The 18,290-nt window shown below is 36.7% G+C and overlaps 1 protein-coding gene across 1 annotated transcript; it reads left to right on the top strand.

Annotated features, from left to right (window-relative positions):
• Positions 1–5,812: 5,812 nt before the first annotated feature.
• On the top strand, positions 5,813–7,441 carry LOC145799421 (protein FAR1-RELATED SEQUENCE 5-like). The gene has a single exon (XM_082889003.1). The coding sequence runs from the start codon at positions 5,813–5,815 to the stop codon at positions 7,439–7,441; it is 1,629 nt and encodes a 542-aa protein (XP_082745129.1).
• The last annotated feature ends 10,849 nt before the right edge of the window (positions 7,442–18,290 follow it).

The following is an 18,290-nucleotide window of genomic DNA, read 5'->3' as shown; positions in this document are numbered from 1 at the left end:
CCCACAAAGTATTGGTTACATAGAATTCCTCTCCCTCCTTGTTTGCCACAAGCTTCTTCATCTCTCTCTCCCTCAATGACTCACGGCTGGTAAGCCTAAAGTGGCTGCTGTTGCATTGATTATAAAAAAGAATTGATATCTCACCATTAGGGTTTTATCCACCTAATATAAATTTCCAAAATGACCCCTTACTAACTAGTTTATTATTATTATTATTATTATTATTGTTACTATCATTAAGATTATTATCAAAAGTCTTAAAAAATTGTGAACTTCCATAAAAATTTATTTATACTTTAAAAATTAATTAAAGATCCCCCAAATATTTAATTTGCACTTTAGGATTCACCATCAAAATATTTGAGATTGTAATATTATTATTGTTATTATTTAATTATTTACTTAATTTTTATATTTGGGTTCTCACACTTTACGTCTCATCAAGCTCCATTTGCTGCAGATTTTTTTCCAAAAAAGAGGGGTAAAACTGTAAATATACATTACTAACTATTATTTTATATTACATTTTTTCATAAAAAAAAATTATAAAATTATTTCAAATATACATTTTTTAATTAAAAAAATTAAAAAATATACTTATTTAAATTATGTCAAACAATAAATAAAGAAGTTCACTGGAGAACACCTTCCCTGGAACATCTTTTGGTTCTTCACAAAATTAACGATTATAGCGTTTGAGCTTTCTTGATCCGTTTCTCTTGCCGCAAGTAATTTTATGCAGGTGCCATTTGTATATCTCTTTTTGCCTTCGTTTTATCTTGACTAATTGGACCATGAGACTTGATTAGCTGAATCTTAACACAAAAGTCCTTGGTAATATCTTTTCTCAATTGAAAATTCTCTCAGTAGGAGAAGTACCATTTAAAACATTACATACCATCCAAGTATCATTAGTTTCATTGAAGCCTTGTGCAGAGAGTTTGAGTAAGTCACCTAACTATAAAGAAAAGGAATTTATATCAATTTCTTGGATAATATTTGATTCACTGGAAAGATTTTAGATACAAATGAAATGGGTATTCTTCGGTCTTTAAATAAAATGGCCATTTTCTTTTTTACTGAATCAAATACATGAAAATGAATATTCTGACAGAATGAGCATCCATTAAGTAATATTCATGGGTTTTTATGAAAGAATTTTTTTTTTTGAATGAATGATTGACCTTGTGATTGGTGGCTTTGTTGAGATGATCATGTGATGAGCAGCTTACAAATGGGAGGAAAAGAAGAATGAAGTTTGCATGAGTGGTGGTGGAGTATAGTACTAGCTTCTTCATAATTTGCCTTCTCAAAATCTCTTACTGGTAAAGCAATAAGTCTAAACAAGAACAACCCTTATTTCAACAGCAAAATGTGTATATATGTGCAATAGTTGAAGATGCTTAACTACCTGTTATGCAACAGATGAGCAAACCCCAATACCCACTTAGTTCTCTCTCTCTCTCTCTCTCTCTCTCTCTCTGTTTTCAACATTTCATCTTTCTTTCTCAAGATAAAACAGACACTATTGACTACTTTCTATTTGAATATGGCAGTAAGAGATTTTGTGGTAGGTGTAAAGAAGTCATTTTCATATGCTGTATATTTCTCACAGAATTTAATTGCAGCCTTTTTTTCTTTTTAAACAAGCAACTAGGGGATGACTAGGAATGATGAGGAAAACAAAAAAGCTAGCTAGCTTAGAGCATCAACAGTAGAGCTGTTAGAGCATGTGTTAGTGTTAGTTGTTAATTTTTGGCTAGTAACATTTGTTGTTGCAGTGGTGCTGCAAAGGGCAGCGTTAGTGCACTTTGTTAGTGTTCCGTGTTAGATTGTTTGTTAACTGCAGCGAGCGTTTTAGCCAGCGAAAAAGAGAGAAGAGTGTGCTTGGGGGAAGTCCTCCCGAATGTCCGGCCGAAAGTCCCTCGGACGTCCGGCCAGAACTCCACCCTAGACATCCGAACCCTTTAAAAAAAAAAAAAAAAAATTGGTCTGATTGGTTGACCAGCCAACTGTAATATTTTTTTATCTTTTTTACTTATTTAGATTTTTTTTGGCCTCGAAATTTTTTATTACATTAAATTATTTATTTATTATTTTTATTATATATATATATATATATATATATATTCTTAACACACACCTTAATACATTTCTTAACATATCCATTGCACCACCACTCACTCTCTGAAATTAACAAACTCTTAACACACCTTAACACATTTTTAAACCCCACTTTTATTACTTTTTGTCATATAACACACCTTAATACACTTTTTTAGCCATCCCATTGTGAATGCTCCTGAATATTATACTATATAAGAGTTATGGGTTTTCTATGGTATGGATTTTAAGCCCTTGGATTGAGAATTTGAAAAAGAACTTATAATAGGAAAAGGAAAAAAGAATAGAAAAGTGTATAAAATATAACTTAAATTTTCTTTAATTTTTTTTTGCTCCTCCACAAATATTTTTTTAAATTCTTGATCTAAATATAATCCAAATGGATATTTTGACGGGGCAAATGTGAAGATTTGAAATAAAAGGATCAGCAAAAAAAAAGATATATTTGATAAGACAAAACTTCATACAAAATTTCACTCTGACCTCTCTAATTTTGATTGTAACAATTATTTCTATACTTTTGATCAAGTTATAATACTCTACCTAAACATGAGTAGTGGAAAATAGTCATATGAAAATCTCATGCAGTTGTCACGTGACTATTTTCTGTCAATTTCTTAAATAGAAACTAATGACTAATTACATTGTAACTTGATTAAAAATATAAAAAATAATTGTGTCAATTAAAATAAATAAATAAAGTGAGGGTGCGTGTAAGATATAGAGGTACTAAAGATAGTGGTTGGTTTTAACAATGTGGGGCTCAAAGTGCCAAGCTTTTGAGGTAATTTCAGGTTATTTTGAGTAGTAAATTAAAAGTTGATTTTTTTTTTTTTTTTGATTTTTTGAAATATATGTAAAAAAATAAAGAGATGATATGATCTAAAAAAATCAAAAAAAATAAAAACTAGAAAAATAAAAACAAAAAACCAAAGTTGCCAAAATGGGCCGGAGATGGAGGAAACTCTTGAGTGGCAGCATACAAGAAAGGTCAGAAAACTAACTAATTATATGTGAAGAGATAAAAAAGGAAGAAATAGTTGTGGCACAGTTTTAGTAGACACGAAAAGTAAGCTTTTTTTATTTATGCATTTCATTACTTTCTTAGTAGCAAGTGAGAGATCAAGCATGGATTTACATTTTTACACAATGGTTAAGTTGACTTTTAAGATATACTTGAAAGAACCAAAACAAAGAGAGACATAGGGTAGAAATAGAAAAAGAAAAGCAGCTGAAGGGCTTTTAGACTTAGTCGATTGATTTGCCTTAGAATTTTGCGTCCGGATCCTCTAGAGTAACTCTCTAGAGTGATCCTCTAGAGTGGATTATCCGACGGCTCAGAATACTCCTCACCAAAACGACGTCGTTTTGGTGAGGACTTCCAAAAAAAAAAACATTTTTTGCTGATTTCAAAATTCCCCCCAGGCTGAAGAATATCATTCCAGCGGGAAGAAGCAGACCTGTGAAAGGAGAGAGGGAAGAAAAGTTACAGACCAGGTCGCCCCCGCCGTGCATCCCGTCGGAAAATTACAAGTCGCCCCCGCCGTGCATCCCGTCGGAATATCATTCCAGTGGGAAGAAGCAAACCTCCTTTTATCTCTCTGTTTTTCTCTCTCAATTTTCTTTCCAATTTCTCGGAAAATTACAGAAAACAGAGAGATTTTCATGGAAATTCGATGAGATTTAGTAACTAAAATGTTGAACTCGCTCTTCTGTTAGAAGATCTGGAGCTCGCGATTGAGGTTTGTAAATTGTTGTCTAACTTCGATTTTCTATCTTTTTTGTGTAGAGATTTTCAATGCTTGCTTCCACACACACACACCTGCCCTTTTTGGTATTTTGTTATGATATAAATCAATCTATGCAGTCACGATTCTTTTGTTATCAAATCTATTTATTCATTTGTCTCAATACACTTCAACAGTATAGTTTTATATCTCGAGAATTTTGTTTCTCAAAATGTCCAAGAAATGATGCAGTTGAGAGTATATTGGGACAAAAAAATACTGAGACTTGGGAACATGGGATTTGAAGTGGATTTGGCTTTGATTTCTCTACTTCTTCGTGAAGATTTGTTTGTTTCATTTCCATATTACAGAGAAAAGGCTTGTTCAGAGCTCTGTAATCGGGACAAATTCTTATTTTTTTACCATCTTTTGATTATCAATCCTCGTAATTAACTCAATTTTTGTTGGACAGGTACATTTCCAAGAGATGTTGAAGCAGTTTTTAGATAACATCTGAACTATCATAGCTATCAATTTCGCAATATTCCTTTAATTCATTCACGCTGTTGTGAAGACAAACCCAAGTATAAAAAGGTATTTGAAAAAATCAGAATAAAATCAAGTTCGATTTTGCAATTTAGCTGATGATTTGATGTTCTCTGCTATTGCAGTTTCACAGAATTTGGAATCAGTTTCAGAGAATTTGGAATCGGTTATTTTTCTTCAAGCAAGTTGCATCTTGTTTTTCTGTTTCAGGTATAGCTGTTTCAAAATTTGATTTTCATTTTGTAATGTTTTTGGGTTCGTTGTTGGTTTAATTTTTTTGGATTCCTATCTATGTTGTTGGGAATAGTAAATTTCTCACTTTCCTCCCCTCACCCAGAATCTGAGATTTTCCCCAATCTTCTCCTCCTCCTCCTTTGTTTGGCAGCCGATAAAATAATGCTTACTGAAGATAAGAGATTAAGAGTTGAATTTATTTAAAAAATGGAATTTCTGTTTCTTTCCCATTTTTGTCACTCATCAGTTCCTCAATCTCAACGCTGAAGAATAAACTAAAATTAAAGCTATTGTGCTTGTTTTTCCTTTTGTCAATTATTAATTTAGGAAGTGTCTATTGTGCTTGTTTTTCCTTTTGTCAATTTGGTTTCTAATTAAATGTGAGGAAGAAGAAGAAACTTAAAATGTTTATTATTATAGTATTTTCTATTTAAGGCCCAAGGAAATACAAATTAAAGTAAGCATATGATCAGTTTTTTTAGTTTTGTTGCACTAATTTTCCTTTGAACTCTTAGTTAGCAAACATGGGATTTCAATTTATAGAAAATGACTAGTTAGAAATATGGAAAGGTAGCTGATGCTTTACTAGTGAATTTATCTGCTTCATTTCTTATTTGGCCTGATATGGTCTAGTAATTATTGATCATAAGAGTGTAAAAATTATTAATTAGTAGAATTTTTCCTTGTTTGTTTATATATATTCAGGTGGTACGTTTGTTATTCGTTAATTATCTTAGTCGGTTTGTATACAGTTTTTATGCTAATATTGAGCACTTTTTTATTTTTAAGTGACTTGGCACATTGATATGGAACCTAACAATCATGACAATGACGGGGGTGAGTGTGATTGGAAGCCTAGAGTTCGCATGACATTTGATACAGAACAAGAAGCATATGATTTCTATAATACTTATGGAGGAAGGTTGGGCTTTAGTATTAGAAGGGGTTATGTAAACAAGAGCAAAGAGGGGCAAATCACTTCAAGGCAATTTGTTTGTAATAAGGAAGGATTTCGGGTTGTTGACAAGCGAGATTCATTAACAAAAAATCCTAGGCAGGAAGTGAGGACTGGTTGTCAAGCCCGAGTTGTCATTAAGTGGGATAGGAATATTCAGAAATTTTTTGTTAGTGATTTTGTTGAACAACATAATCATATTTTCGTACCAGCATAATGTACGCATATGTTACCATCCCAAAGGAAGATATCTGCATCACAGGCAACCGAAATAGATTTAGCCGAAAGATCTGGAATCCGTCTTAATGCTGCATTTGAGCTCATGGGTAATGAAGTTGGTGGAAGGGAGTCGCTTGGGTTTACAAAACTTGACCAAAAAAATTATTTGAGAACGAAGAGGCAAAACAGTTTAGCATATGGGGAGGCAGGTAGCATTTTGCAATATTTTCGTGACAAATCATTGGAGAATCCATCTTTTTTTTACTCGGTCCAATTAGATAACGAGGAGCAGATTACGAACATATTTTGGGCCGATGCTCAGATGATCATGGATTATGGGCAATTTGGTGATGTTGTCACTTTCGACACTACTTACAAGTTAAATAGTGCACATAGACCATTTACGTCTTTTGTTGGATTAAACCATCATAGGGAAACTGTGGTATTTGGTGCAGCTTTGATGTATGATGAGACCGCCGATTCTTTCGTATGGCTTTTTAGAAGATTCTTGGAGGCAATGTCAAGTAAGGCTCCAAAAACAATTTTTATGGATCAGGATGCTGCAATGGCTAAGGCCATACCTATTGTCATGCCTAACACAACCCACCGCCTTTGCACTTGGCATTTGATGCAAAATGCATTAAGGCATGCAAATTCTATCTTCAAGGATAAGGCGATGAAGGATAAGGGGATGAAGAGTGTTTTATACACGTTTATGTACGACATTGAGGATGAGGAAGAGTTTATGTTAAAATGGAAGGAAATGCTTGACAAGTATGAAGTAACAGATAATCATTGGTTGAAGTTAACATTTGGGGTCAAGGAAAAATGGGGTTGGCCATATGTTAGAAATGCATGGGGTGCGGGCATGAGTAGCACCCAACTTAGTGAATCCTTTAATGCTTTCTTGAAGGATTTCATTCGGTCTGATCATAACTTAATGCAATTTTTCATGCATTTTGATCGAGTTCTGTCTGAGAAAAGGTACAAAGAGTTACAAACTGAATATGCTCTATGCCAAAAGTTGCCCAGGGTGAATATTAAAGTGAAGATTATGGAGCAAGCTGCAGCTGTTTACACAAATAAAATTTTTGAAGAATTTCAGGATGAGTATGTCAAGTCCCTTGAAGTCAACATTGAAGAAATTGAAAATGATGGTGAGAGTACCGTTTATACGGTTCTTGATAGTGATGGTATAAAGGTGAGGAAGGTGAGGCATGAGTGTGATGATTCGGTCACTTGCAATTGTAGGAAGTTTGAAATGAAGGGCATTTTGTGTAGTCATTGTTTGAAGATCCTTGGAGAAAGACTCAATTTGAAAGAGATTCCTTCACAATATATTATGAAGAGATGGACTAAAAAAGCAAGATCTGAAAATGTGAAAGATAGGTGTGGGCATGATATTCAGGTTGATGTAAGATTGCATCAAACTTCACGTTATAGGTCATTGATGGCAATATTCAGATCAGTAGCGTGTAGAGCTTCTGAAAGTGAGGAAACATATAATTTGACGGTCGAGAAAGCGGATGAATTAATTGCAGACATTGAAACCATGTTAACCGCAAAATTCAATATGCCTTGTTCAGATACTATTCAACAAGAAAGCCCCCCCAACACATGCCCCCGAAAGCTTTGAAGTGGATGGTGTAGCGGATAAAAATGTAGTCCAACCAAAAGGGCTCAAGAGAAAAGAGTGCACTAGCAAGGGACGAAGGCGGACAAAAGGTGGTTTGGAGCTTGCGTTGGCAAAGAAAAATAAAACAAGTTCACATAATGCTTCTCAAACTTCCATGTCTGTTACTCCTCAAAGTCCTCCCTTATTTCCGGCAAGTGCTCCTGAAGCACCTCCCTTAATTCCTCAGTCGGCTCCTTTATTTCAAGTGTTCCTCAACTTCCTCCATTCTCGCGGAGTGTTCCTAAAGTTAGAGCTTCTCCATCTCAATTTATGTATCCCGCCTATGATGTAAGTTAGTTTAATAAAAAGTTTTAGTACGGATTTGTAGGTGACTATTATCATTTTAGATTGATATGTGTTTGCTATTGTTGCAGCCAAGTTTTCTTCATCACAATACGCATTTTTCAATGCCATCGATGTATTCCGTCCATGGAACCTATCAAGCATTGCTTAACAATGCAAGTAGTTATCACTCGCAAGCTTCAAATAGTCCCGCATGTAGTGAAGTAATTTAGTTTTCACCTTTCCTCATTGATTTTGTCATTAATTCATTTAAAGTTCCATTTTAATGTATGGTTCCTTTGATGTAATATTAATATCTTGTTTTTTGTAGGTACTATACGGTCGTGGTCGTGGTCGTGGCTGTGGCCGTGGGCATGGGGATGTCGATCACAAGCGAACATCTTAGTGCTATTTTGTTTTCGGAATTTTTGTGAAGGGCATTTTGTTGGATATGTAATATTCAAAACCTGAAATGTTGCTGAAATTTGGTTTCAATTGTTGCTTAAATTTTTGCTAAAATTTATGTTCAAATGTTGATGAACTTTTGATTAGTTTTTGCTTCATTTTTGTTGAAATTTCAGTGCAAATGTTGCTGAAACTTTGGAGAATGAGCTTCATACATACCTACGATAAGGATGGTCGTACTGTGTTAGAGATTAGGAATTAGGTGAATGAGCTTCATATATATGCATTAGTAAGATAAAGATGCTGGTACTGTGTTTGGCTTTTAGCATGTGATAAATTGATAATCATAGATATTAGCTTCTGGATGGATAGAGAACCTGTGTTGGGCAGCAGCATATGTAATCTGTTGAAGCATATCTCTTAGTTATGCATATCTCTTAGTTATGCATATATCTTAGTTATGCATATATATGAAGCATACAAACAGCATGGATTTAACAGCCACTGGTGTAAGGTTGTTCCTGGTGGCAGCATTCTAGGAAAGGTGGAATAATGATTTCACTCTATTTACTATTGCCTCATGCAAATTGTGAAGTACCTGTCTTGGGCACAAGATAATGTGTAAGTGTGGAATAGCACACTGACCTGTTGTTGGTTTTTGTTATAGTGGCATTCTATGGCAACATTCCGGATGCAGCTGCTGGTGTAAGGGCACAACAGATGCAGCTGCTGGTGTAAGGGCACAACAGCAGCATAGGTTCACATGGGTGTGTTATTCACATCCCATATCTCCATTTCCGGAAGGAGGATGATCTGTTGCTTTTGAAGCAGTGTGTTGAGGACTACAATGTACCTCCTGAGCACAGGTTCTCCTTGCTAACCAGAATCAGATATGCTCATGCCTTTCGTTCTCCTAGAGTATGCAGGTTGTACAGTCGGGTCTGTCTTCCTGCATTCATTGTGCTCGTGCAGTCTAGTGATGCTCATGATGCACTAGTATCCTTTTTTGCTAATGAGCCAGAGTATACAAATGAGCTAATTAGGATTGTCAGGTCTGAAGAAACAGTTCCTAGAACCATTAGAACACTTGCAATGCATGCCTTGGGGGCTCAATTAGGTGCATATTCATCATCTCATGATCGGGCACGGATTTTGAATGGATCAAGCATCAGTTTTGCAGGGGGCAACCGCATGATTCTCCTGAATGTGTTACAAAGGGCAATTTTTTCACTGAAAAATTCCAATGATCCATCATCTATTGCATTTGTTGAGGCACTTCTACAGTTCAATCACAAACCTGTTTGAATCCTGTTTGAATCCTGTTTCAATCACAAACCAGAAGCAGAGTGAACGATTCTAACTTCAGATACACTTTCAATCCTGTTTGAAGAGTTTTCAATCACAAACCAAAGCACCTTTAAATTTATTCAATATTTTGACCTATAAACTGTGGAAACATGCAACAATTGCATATGTACCAATCAGAATTTTAGTGTAGTGATGTACACAGAAATAACTGATTTCCTTCAACCTGTTCATTGAACACATTTCAATTCAACATGTTCAACCATTCAACATGTTCAACCATTGTCCAAAAAAATACACTGTTAAGTACCTGTTCATTCAACACACTGTTAATTAATGTACCTATTTTTTTCAAACCATCACATATAATACACACTGATAAGCAACCAACATAACTCAATAGTTTTCACAAACTGTTCATTCAACACATTTCATCTCAAATAAACCTGTTACACACTTGTTCAGAATTTGAAGCACCAAAAAAAAATTACAAAACAAGTAGAAAAGTAGATTACATTCATAGGATGTTCGAAAACTTAAGAACTGAGTCATTTACATGAAAAAGTACAAAAACACACAAAATACAATGACATAAGTCACTGCCTTCAAGATGTTCTCAATCCTTTGAAGCCTTCTATCATGCTCACCAAGCCTTGAAGTAATGTCGTCGTCGTCAGCATTGGCACGGATTGATGAGGTAATGTCGTCGTCGTCATCATCTGCGAACCACCTGAAGTAATTGCAGTGGTTGTTCGAATCCTACATTGGACAAGAATCAATTAATCAATAAAGGACAAATGAAATTTGTAAAAAGTAACAGATTCATTTATATAACAGGTACTTACATATTTTCTTGGGCAAACAAAATAGACACGTCCTTTATTTCCATTCGCATTGGTTCGTACAATACGCATGGAAGCTATTCTTCCACAATTACAAAACCTTTGCTTTAATCTTAAGTTCGTATTATCAATAGAAGATGAAGCCATTTTTTTTTCTGCATAAAAAACAAGTTATTAAAAAGTGTGTTAGGAAAGTCAAGTTATCACAGTATAACAGCTCAATCCTATGGAAGTTTATATTTTTATTAAACAAAATTATCATAAATTATATATTGTTCGCACATTCCAAAAGTTAACATAATCTAAAATTGTGGAAAAACTATTTTATAATGCAAGAATATTACTAAGATTCAAACTAAGATAGATAGAATACCAATGTACTAGAATAGATTAGATAGAATATATGTACAGCTCAATCCTAATGAACTTTTGGTTTTTGTCCATTTCATAATTTAGGCCCTGGCCTGCGCACATATGATGCACCTTGACAATGTTGTTAACGTAAATTTGCACAACAAAAAAACTCTGTTAACGTAAATTATGCTTGACATAAATGAATGCATATTTGGCCATGATATGATATGATATGAAAAATTATTTTATCTTGTAAGGATCATGTGCTAGGTCCTACATGTTCCAGTATGCTGGCTTATCTTCATGATGTGGATAGAATATAGAATATATATCTTGTAATAATCATGTGCTAGGTCCGAATTCTCTTACTATAGCATAATCCCCAACCCCAATAAGCACTCCTTACAGTGACAATCCATAGCTCTCAAACAACCAAAAATGCAGCAAACTATTGACTAACAGTTACATCTGCTCCTTGTACATCTTACAAACCAATTATAAAACATTTTTCCTCAACGTGGTATATTATCAACGGTCAATATTTTCTCTCATGTCCTATCAAATAGTAATCTTGAATGGCAATCTAATTATATAGAAACCCTTCTAATAAAAGTTGGTCACCAAACTAACTCATAAAATGTTCTCACCTCAAACTTTCCAGGTGTTTCACCAGAAAATATCCTCTCTATCCTCCGGGGACTGGAATAGCGAATCACAAAATGCATCCAACATCTCCAAGCAAAGGCCTACTAAACAGCCAAACAACCCTTTAAAACACTAACATAATTCACAAATCCATAATTCCATGAAATTTGCTAACCCTGCTCAATTTTCACCTAACACTAAGGTCCCTAACGCTCCCGTACTTCCCTTCTGCCACCCTCAACAAGTTCACTTGACTTGAAATCATAATTACAATCATCTACTTAACAAGGCTTAGCAGCTAACCAGCCCACCCTAATAGCATATTCATTTCATGTTGTCACTGTATCTCGTACCTGTTTCCAAGCAATAATAGCAATCCCACTAGGTAAAGAATTCATTCTGTCTTCCCTGATGAGAACAATAGTCTGGTTGTGTCATCTTGACATCATGTCTTGTGAAAATTAAATGAAATTCAAAATCATTCAAGGATGTTAGCTTACACTACTAGCTTCGAGACACTGCTTTTACTTCCTTTCACAATTTTCCACATTCAAAATGTTGCAAACTTTTCTTCCTTCACAGTCTATGAGCAAACTAAATAACTAAAAAGGAAAAATGTAATTCATTAAAAGAAGAAATGGTGGGACTTAAAAGACCAAAAAAATTAGTCTCTTCCTCAAAATTTTTAAACAAGGAAATCCCCAAAACCTAGCTAAGACACAGAAGGAAAAGGTGCAGCATCATCAGCCACGTTAGAGTCACCAACATGGCTCCATGTGATCATAAACTAAGCTTGTATTGTTCAACAAATAAGAGTGTATGATACAAACTTGATTATTAACGATGCATCATTCCATAAAATAGATTTGGGCTTATCTTCTACTACATAGGCTTTCATGTTAATCAATATGTAAATAAGTCCATCTGCAGGTTTAAACTTTGGTAAAGTTTGAAGGAGCAAATTATCAAACACTTGGTGTGTGAGCATTCCAACTAAATGAGTACTGGAACAAATGCTCATAACAATGGATCAGATCAAGAAAAAACTGATTCATTAGATAAGATGAAGATTGATAATTCAGATTCACCAGTTTGATTTTTAGTTCATCTAGATTGAAATATATTTTTTTTATGTAAAATAGATTAGATTGGAATGCAGGGTCTGTTTTTTTTTTTTTACACACATATATATCTACACACATATATGTGTATAAAGGGTGCAAATCAATGATTTAAGCAATACATGAAATAAAAAAGCCTAACTTGTTGGTAGACAAGAATAGAACAGAGAGAGAGAGAGGGAGAGAGGGAGAGAGAGTGAGAGAAAGAGACAGGAATAGGGAATGAGATGAGAGACCGAAGCTTACGGCAGGACAGTGGCGACTGCGACGGTGGGGCGACGGGGCGACTGCGACGGTGGGCCGACGGGATGCACGACGGAGCAGCCTCTCTAACTCTTCTTCCCTCTCTCCTTCTTTCGCAGCTTTGGTTTTTCCCGCTCGTCTGATAAACCTCTTCAGCCTGGGGGGGAATTTTGAAATCGGAAAAAACGGTTTTTTTTTTTTAAATCCTCACCAAAACGACGTCGTTTTGGTGAGGACGATTCTGAACCGTCGGATCATCCACTCTAGAGGATCACTCTAGAGAGTTACTCTAGAGGATCCGCTCGCTAGAATTTTAGGTCCCCTCCAAAACAAAACAAAAATAAAAAATAAAAAATAAAAAATGAAAAAGATTGATGAGAACTTTTTGCAGGGCTTTGTACTAACCAGGCAAGGCAATAAAAATATCAGAATGCTTAGCCATATATGCTTTCCTTTTATGCATATCTGCTATAGCTTTCACCTGCCCTACAATTTCACCAGTTAACTGCAAGAACAGGTACCAAAACCAAAAAGCAAAAGATGTTAAAAAAGCTTAAAATATCTTGTATTGGTTGTTGTCCAAATTTTGCAGTGAAGCAATGATGAGGATTGTGGGAATGGTTCACTAATGAAAAAGCCTTCAGTCAGCACTTTCCATATCCAATAGTTCATAGACTTATGGATGTGTGTGTGGTAATACAAATATGTATGTATATATATATATAGAATCTAAATTTTTGAAAAAGGAGCACCTTGCCTCCAGTCTTTAATCGAATTGGATAGTACTGTTCGACTCGCGAGGGCTCACTACGGGTCCCGTTTTGATAATTCGAACCATTCAATGTGTAGAATTCATCGAGTACTATGTGCCTGTAAAAAATCACGTTGATCGAATATAGATAACTATCTCATCTTATCAGTTTTTTGTCAACTATTAATTTGTTCACTGTCCATTTTGTTTTATACAAAACTGATTTGATCATATAGCTATCGATATCCGATCAACGTGATTTTTTACAGACATATAGTACTCGACAAGTTCTACACATTAAACAGTTTGGATTATCAAGACAGAACCCGTAGTAAGCCCCCACGGGCCGAACAAGACCGTCCAGTCTGCTTAAGGACTGGAGGCAAGCTACTCCCTTGAAAAAAGCCAAGGAGAAAAAACTAGTTGAAATGAACAAATAAATAGAAAGTCAGAGAAAACATTTGTAGCGCAAAAATATATGAAAAATAGTGAAATGCCAGCTACCAAATTGGTGCTATATATCAGACTATACAGACTGGTTGTAATTCTTTTGTCATGTCCACTTTTTTTTATCAGCAGTGGAAAATTTTATTGATGGAAATCATACAAAGCATATGAGTTTACGTCAATAAAAGAAATGAGAGCAGCACCATATAGGGATGACAGCACCACCATATAAGGCCACAAACGAAGCTAGCTAGTGAGAAACCAACCATAGGAAAACACACCAAGAAGAAGAACAGGACACACCCACCAACCCCCAAAGAGAAGATAGAACCCACCACCCCCGAAAACAGCCCCATTCCCATACATATCAAAACTAGAACAACCAGAAATACCCAATCAGCACTGCCATGAAACTCGCAATCCAATGAAGCTCAGCAGTGACAAAGTAGCTAAGCACTTCCCCAAATCTAAAACCGATTAGCTAAGTATGCATCTAATCTCTGAACATTATTAACAATCTCATGCACAGTGTAACAGCAATCTTTAGAATGAACTTTTACCCTGTAGACACCCCATTTTTGACCGTCCTCAAGACTTGGACGTCATCGTTTGAACACTCGGTGATCATCCATGCTTGTGTTCGTTTTGAGTTCTCGGAGGTCTCGGCTACGCGCCTTGCCTCAGGATCTCTCACCTTGACTGTTTTGTGCTTGGTTGGACCAAACACTTGTTGGTTTTTGCTTTGGAGGGCAAGGAATGGCTTGTTGGCCATCTCCACACCTCACCGACCTTGGATTGTGGCCACCGGCCTTGTTTCCTTGCCACCGGCCATTGGTGATGGCCGGTCGACACTATTAATGGTCGGTCGGCAATGCTTTTGGTCGGCCGGCCATTGTTTTGATCAATCGGCCACTTTTTGTGGCTAAGACCTTTTCTTGAGGAGGTTTGAACCTTTTGAACCCTTATTTTAGCTTCTTGAGAAAGTTTGAACTTTTTGAACCCTTGGTTTTAGCTTCCTGAGGAAGGTGGAACCTTTTGAACCCTTGGTTTTAACTTCTTGAGGAAGCTTGAACCTTTCGAACTTTTGTTTTAGCTTCTCCAAGAAGCATTGACCCTTTTGCTCTAGCTTCTCCAAGAAGCTTAACCCTTTTGTTTTGGCTTCTTAGAGAAGCTTGAACCCTTTGCTTAGCTTCTTGAGGAAGCTTGACCCCTTTGCTCTAGCTTCCTCATGAAGCTTGGCCCTTTTGCTACAAGCTTCTAAGAGAAGCTTGGCCCCTTTGCTCCAAGCATCTCCAAGAAGCTTGGACCTTTGTTTCTCTATAAAAGAAGAGCTCCTCTTCCATTGCAAGGGTTCCAAGAAATTTGTCTAAGGCAAAAAACATACACTTCCCTCCATATCTCTACATTCCAAGCTCCAAACTCCATAGTTCTTGAGCATTTACACTACACCTCTTAGCCTAACACCTCCAACACCAACCTAAGGATCTTGGAGGCCATTTTTAGAGGCTAAGGGACTGGTTTTCTGGACCAAGAAGCTGCTGTCCTCTTTTGGCTACAAGGGTAACACACTTTACCCTCTTTTGGTCTTTATTTTGCTTCATCTTTTAGCCATACTTGAAAGCATTTTCGAGCTTTGTCATAAACTGAAAAAAGTCTTCTTTTGAGCTCATTTTTAAGTTTGTTTAGATCACTTTTGTGTTTGGGGTTGTTTACCCCCTCTTAGGCCTTGTTTGGCCTCATTTTTGTGCCTTTTTTGTGAGCTTCAGGACCACCTTGTTTGGGCCTCCTCACCACTGAAATCCCTAAGATTTCAGTGGTGAGGATGGTGTCTTAAGGTCCTAAGAAGGAGAGGGTCATCCCTTCTCCTTGTTGTCTTCAAAAAGTGCCATTTTAGCCTCATGTGTGAACACCATTTTTAAGTTCATGTTGGCCATGTCTTAAGTGTTATTTGTGCTTATTTTGCCATGATATAGCACTATTTTTACTTAGTTTAGACACACCATGCATTCCTTGCATACTTGTCTTGTAATGCCATGAATTTGCCTTAACATGCTTTAGGCTTTGACCCTTGTTCTAGCATGATTTTGGCCAAGCTTTGTGAAGCTTTTATGCATATTTTAGTATGCTTTAGCTCTGTTTTCAGTTGCTTTGGTCATGCTTAACATGTTTTGTATAGTCTCTTTGCATTCTAGCTTGTAGGCCTTGAGTGTGTAAAGTCATGTGCATGTTTTGCTTGATTTGTTTAGTTGGTTTGGCACCTTTTCTAACATAATTTCAGAGCTTAGTATGCATGCCATGTGTCCATGTTTATCTCTTTTAAGTGTACTTAAGAGTCCCTCCTTTATGCTTAAGTGTTGGTCCATTTGCATGCATGATTGTATGTGTACTTGCCCCCCTTTCCTTAGCATTTGGTCACTGTTTTGGGCCTAGTTGAGAGCTGCCCAAATTAGTTTAAGACCATTCTAGCATGTTGTTGCATGCTTGCCCTATGTGTTGTTGTATATTTGGCCTTGTTCCATGCTTGTTACATTGCATTTTGCATGTTTGATACATTGCACCTTTGCATGCTTAGGTTGTAATGCATTTGGCATGAATTGTACTTAACATGTTGTCCATGTTGCATCTTGCATGCTTGCATGGTTAAGATTACACTTTGCATGTTTGCTAACTTGCATACTTGCCCTCATGTTCATGTTGCATACTTAGCCTCCATGCCTAGGTTGCATTGCATAGAGCATGCATGTTTTGCCTCTTGAATTGAGTATGATAGAGGTTGGGCTTTATGTGTTTATTTGGTTTGCATGTCATTTGAAATCAAAATGCACAACTTGGTTTCTTGGGCCATCACGCATTGAAATACGTGATTGGTGGTCCGAGAATCGAGTACCATCCCCCTTTGAGTCATAAACATGATAAGGGGTGTGTTGGTGCACACATTTGCTTGAAATGCATTGCCATGCCTTGTTTTGCCCTCTGCTCCTGTCAAAACAAGTTCTGCAGGAAGCTTTGGCCGATCGACTACATCAAGTGCCGATCGACCAATGATGGATGGCCGATAGCTCCATAGATGGTCGATGACCACTTCCCTTTAGCTAGTGACCATTCCACATGGCCGGTGGCATTCCCCAGTGTTCATAAGGTGTACCTTGGGACTTGTGCAGTCCTTAGAGGAGCAGAGCAGGGTAAACAGAGGCAGCTTGTGCATGGCATTGGATTTCCGGGCAAAGTCAATCCGAGCATGCGTGCATCCCTCTTCCCGAGGCCTTTTACCGCTATCCTTAGCTTAATTGATTTGTTAATTAATTAGGTGGTCTGTAAATTATTTAATTAGCTTGTAGGTTAATTAAATTGTATTATTCTTTTGGTCCCTCCAAGCGAGGGCGAATTTGTAATAAGCGTGTGTGTGTGTGATGCATGTCTTCTAACCCCACGTCGTTTTCCCTTTTATTTACCAGCTTATGATGGTTAGATTAGGACATGTTTCAATTAGCATACTTATGCTCGCATGTTTGCATCATTCATCTGTATTACATGCACCGGGCTCGGCGCATCATACTAACTGCATTGTATTTCAATTCCAAGTTGAATGCGTGTTAGTTGTAGCATCTCATATGCCATTCTTAGGATAGCCGAGCCTATTTCTAGTCGCATTTTGCATGTGTTGCATTAGCCATCTTAACATGAACTAGGATTATACATCGATTACTAACTAGTTTCTGTTTTGGCTCGGAGTACTCGGTAAGTGTTTATACTTTAGCATCCTTGCATGTGTGTGAGTGACTGCCATGATAGCATGCTTACCATGAGGCTATGTGCTTATGTGATATATCTACCTGAGTGCTTGTGGGTGAAGGTTGGATTATCTAAATTGGAACAATGCATTAACTATGAGTTTTAAGCCCACTAGATAGTGGCAAAACCATCTTTTCTAAGCCCACTCGAGGGTGGCAAAACTTGCATTTTAGCCTACTTGTGAGTGGCAAACCATTTTCAAAACAAACATGAAATGTTTTGTTTCGATTCAGGCGATCCAATCTATGCTTGTATGCTGTGCGCATCACATAGTAAATCTAGGCTAATAACCAGAATAAGAACGTATAATGTTTTCAAAACTAGATATCATGGTTAGTAGGGGCCGATCTTTGATCGGGCGAGCGGGAGTGCTCATAGCTGACCTTCCCCAATCGTACCCAAGTTCCCAAGCCGAGGCAACTTTGGTGATGACGGACACGTGGCCTTAGGCAATGAGTCAGGGTTTCCTAAATTGCCCCATAAAAAATATTTAGGTGGCGACTCTGTATCTGGCAAAGTAGTCCATGTTTGGCACTTCTTTTCTAAAAATCTGTTTTTCTCAAAATGATTTGTCGAATTTGGACTCTTTGGTTCAGATTTAGAACCGTGACAATTTAAGAGTC

Source organism: Camellia sinensis, chromosome 9, assembly GCF_055761805.1.
Source record: "Camellia sinensis isolate YWXY chromosome 9, ASM5576180v1, whole genome shotgun sequence".
In the NCBI taxonomy this organism is placed as follows: Eukaryota; Viridiplantae; Streptophyta; class Magnoliopsida; order Ericales; family Theaceae; genus Camellia; species Camellia sinensis.
This window is presented reverse-complemented; position numbering and strand designations above follow the sequence as displayed.

Coding starts and splice junctions, on each gene's coding strand:
- LOC145799421 (XM_082889003.1), top strand. CDS start 5,813: ATGTTACCATCCCAAAGGAAGATATCTGCATCACAGGCAACCGAAATA.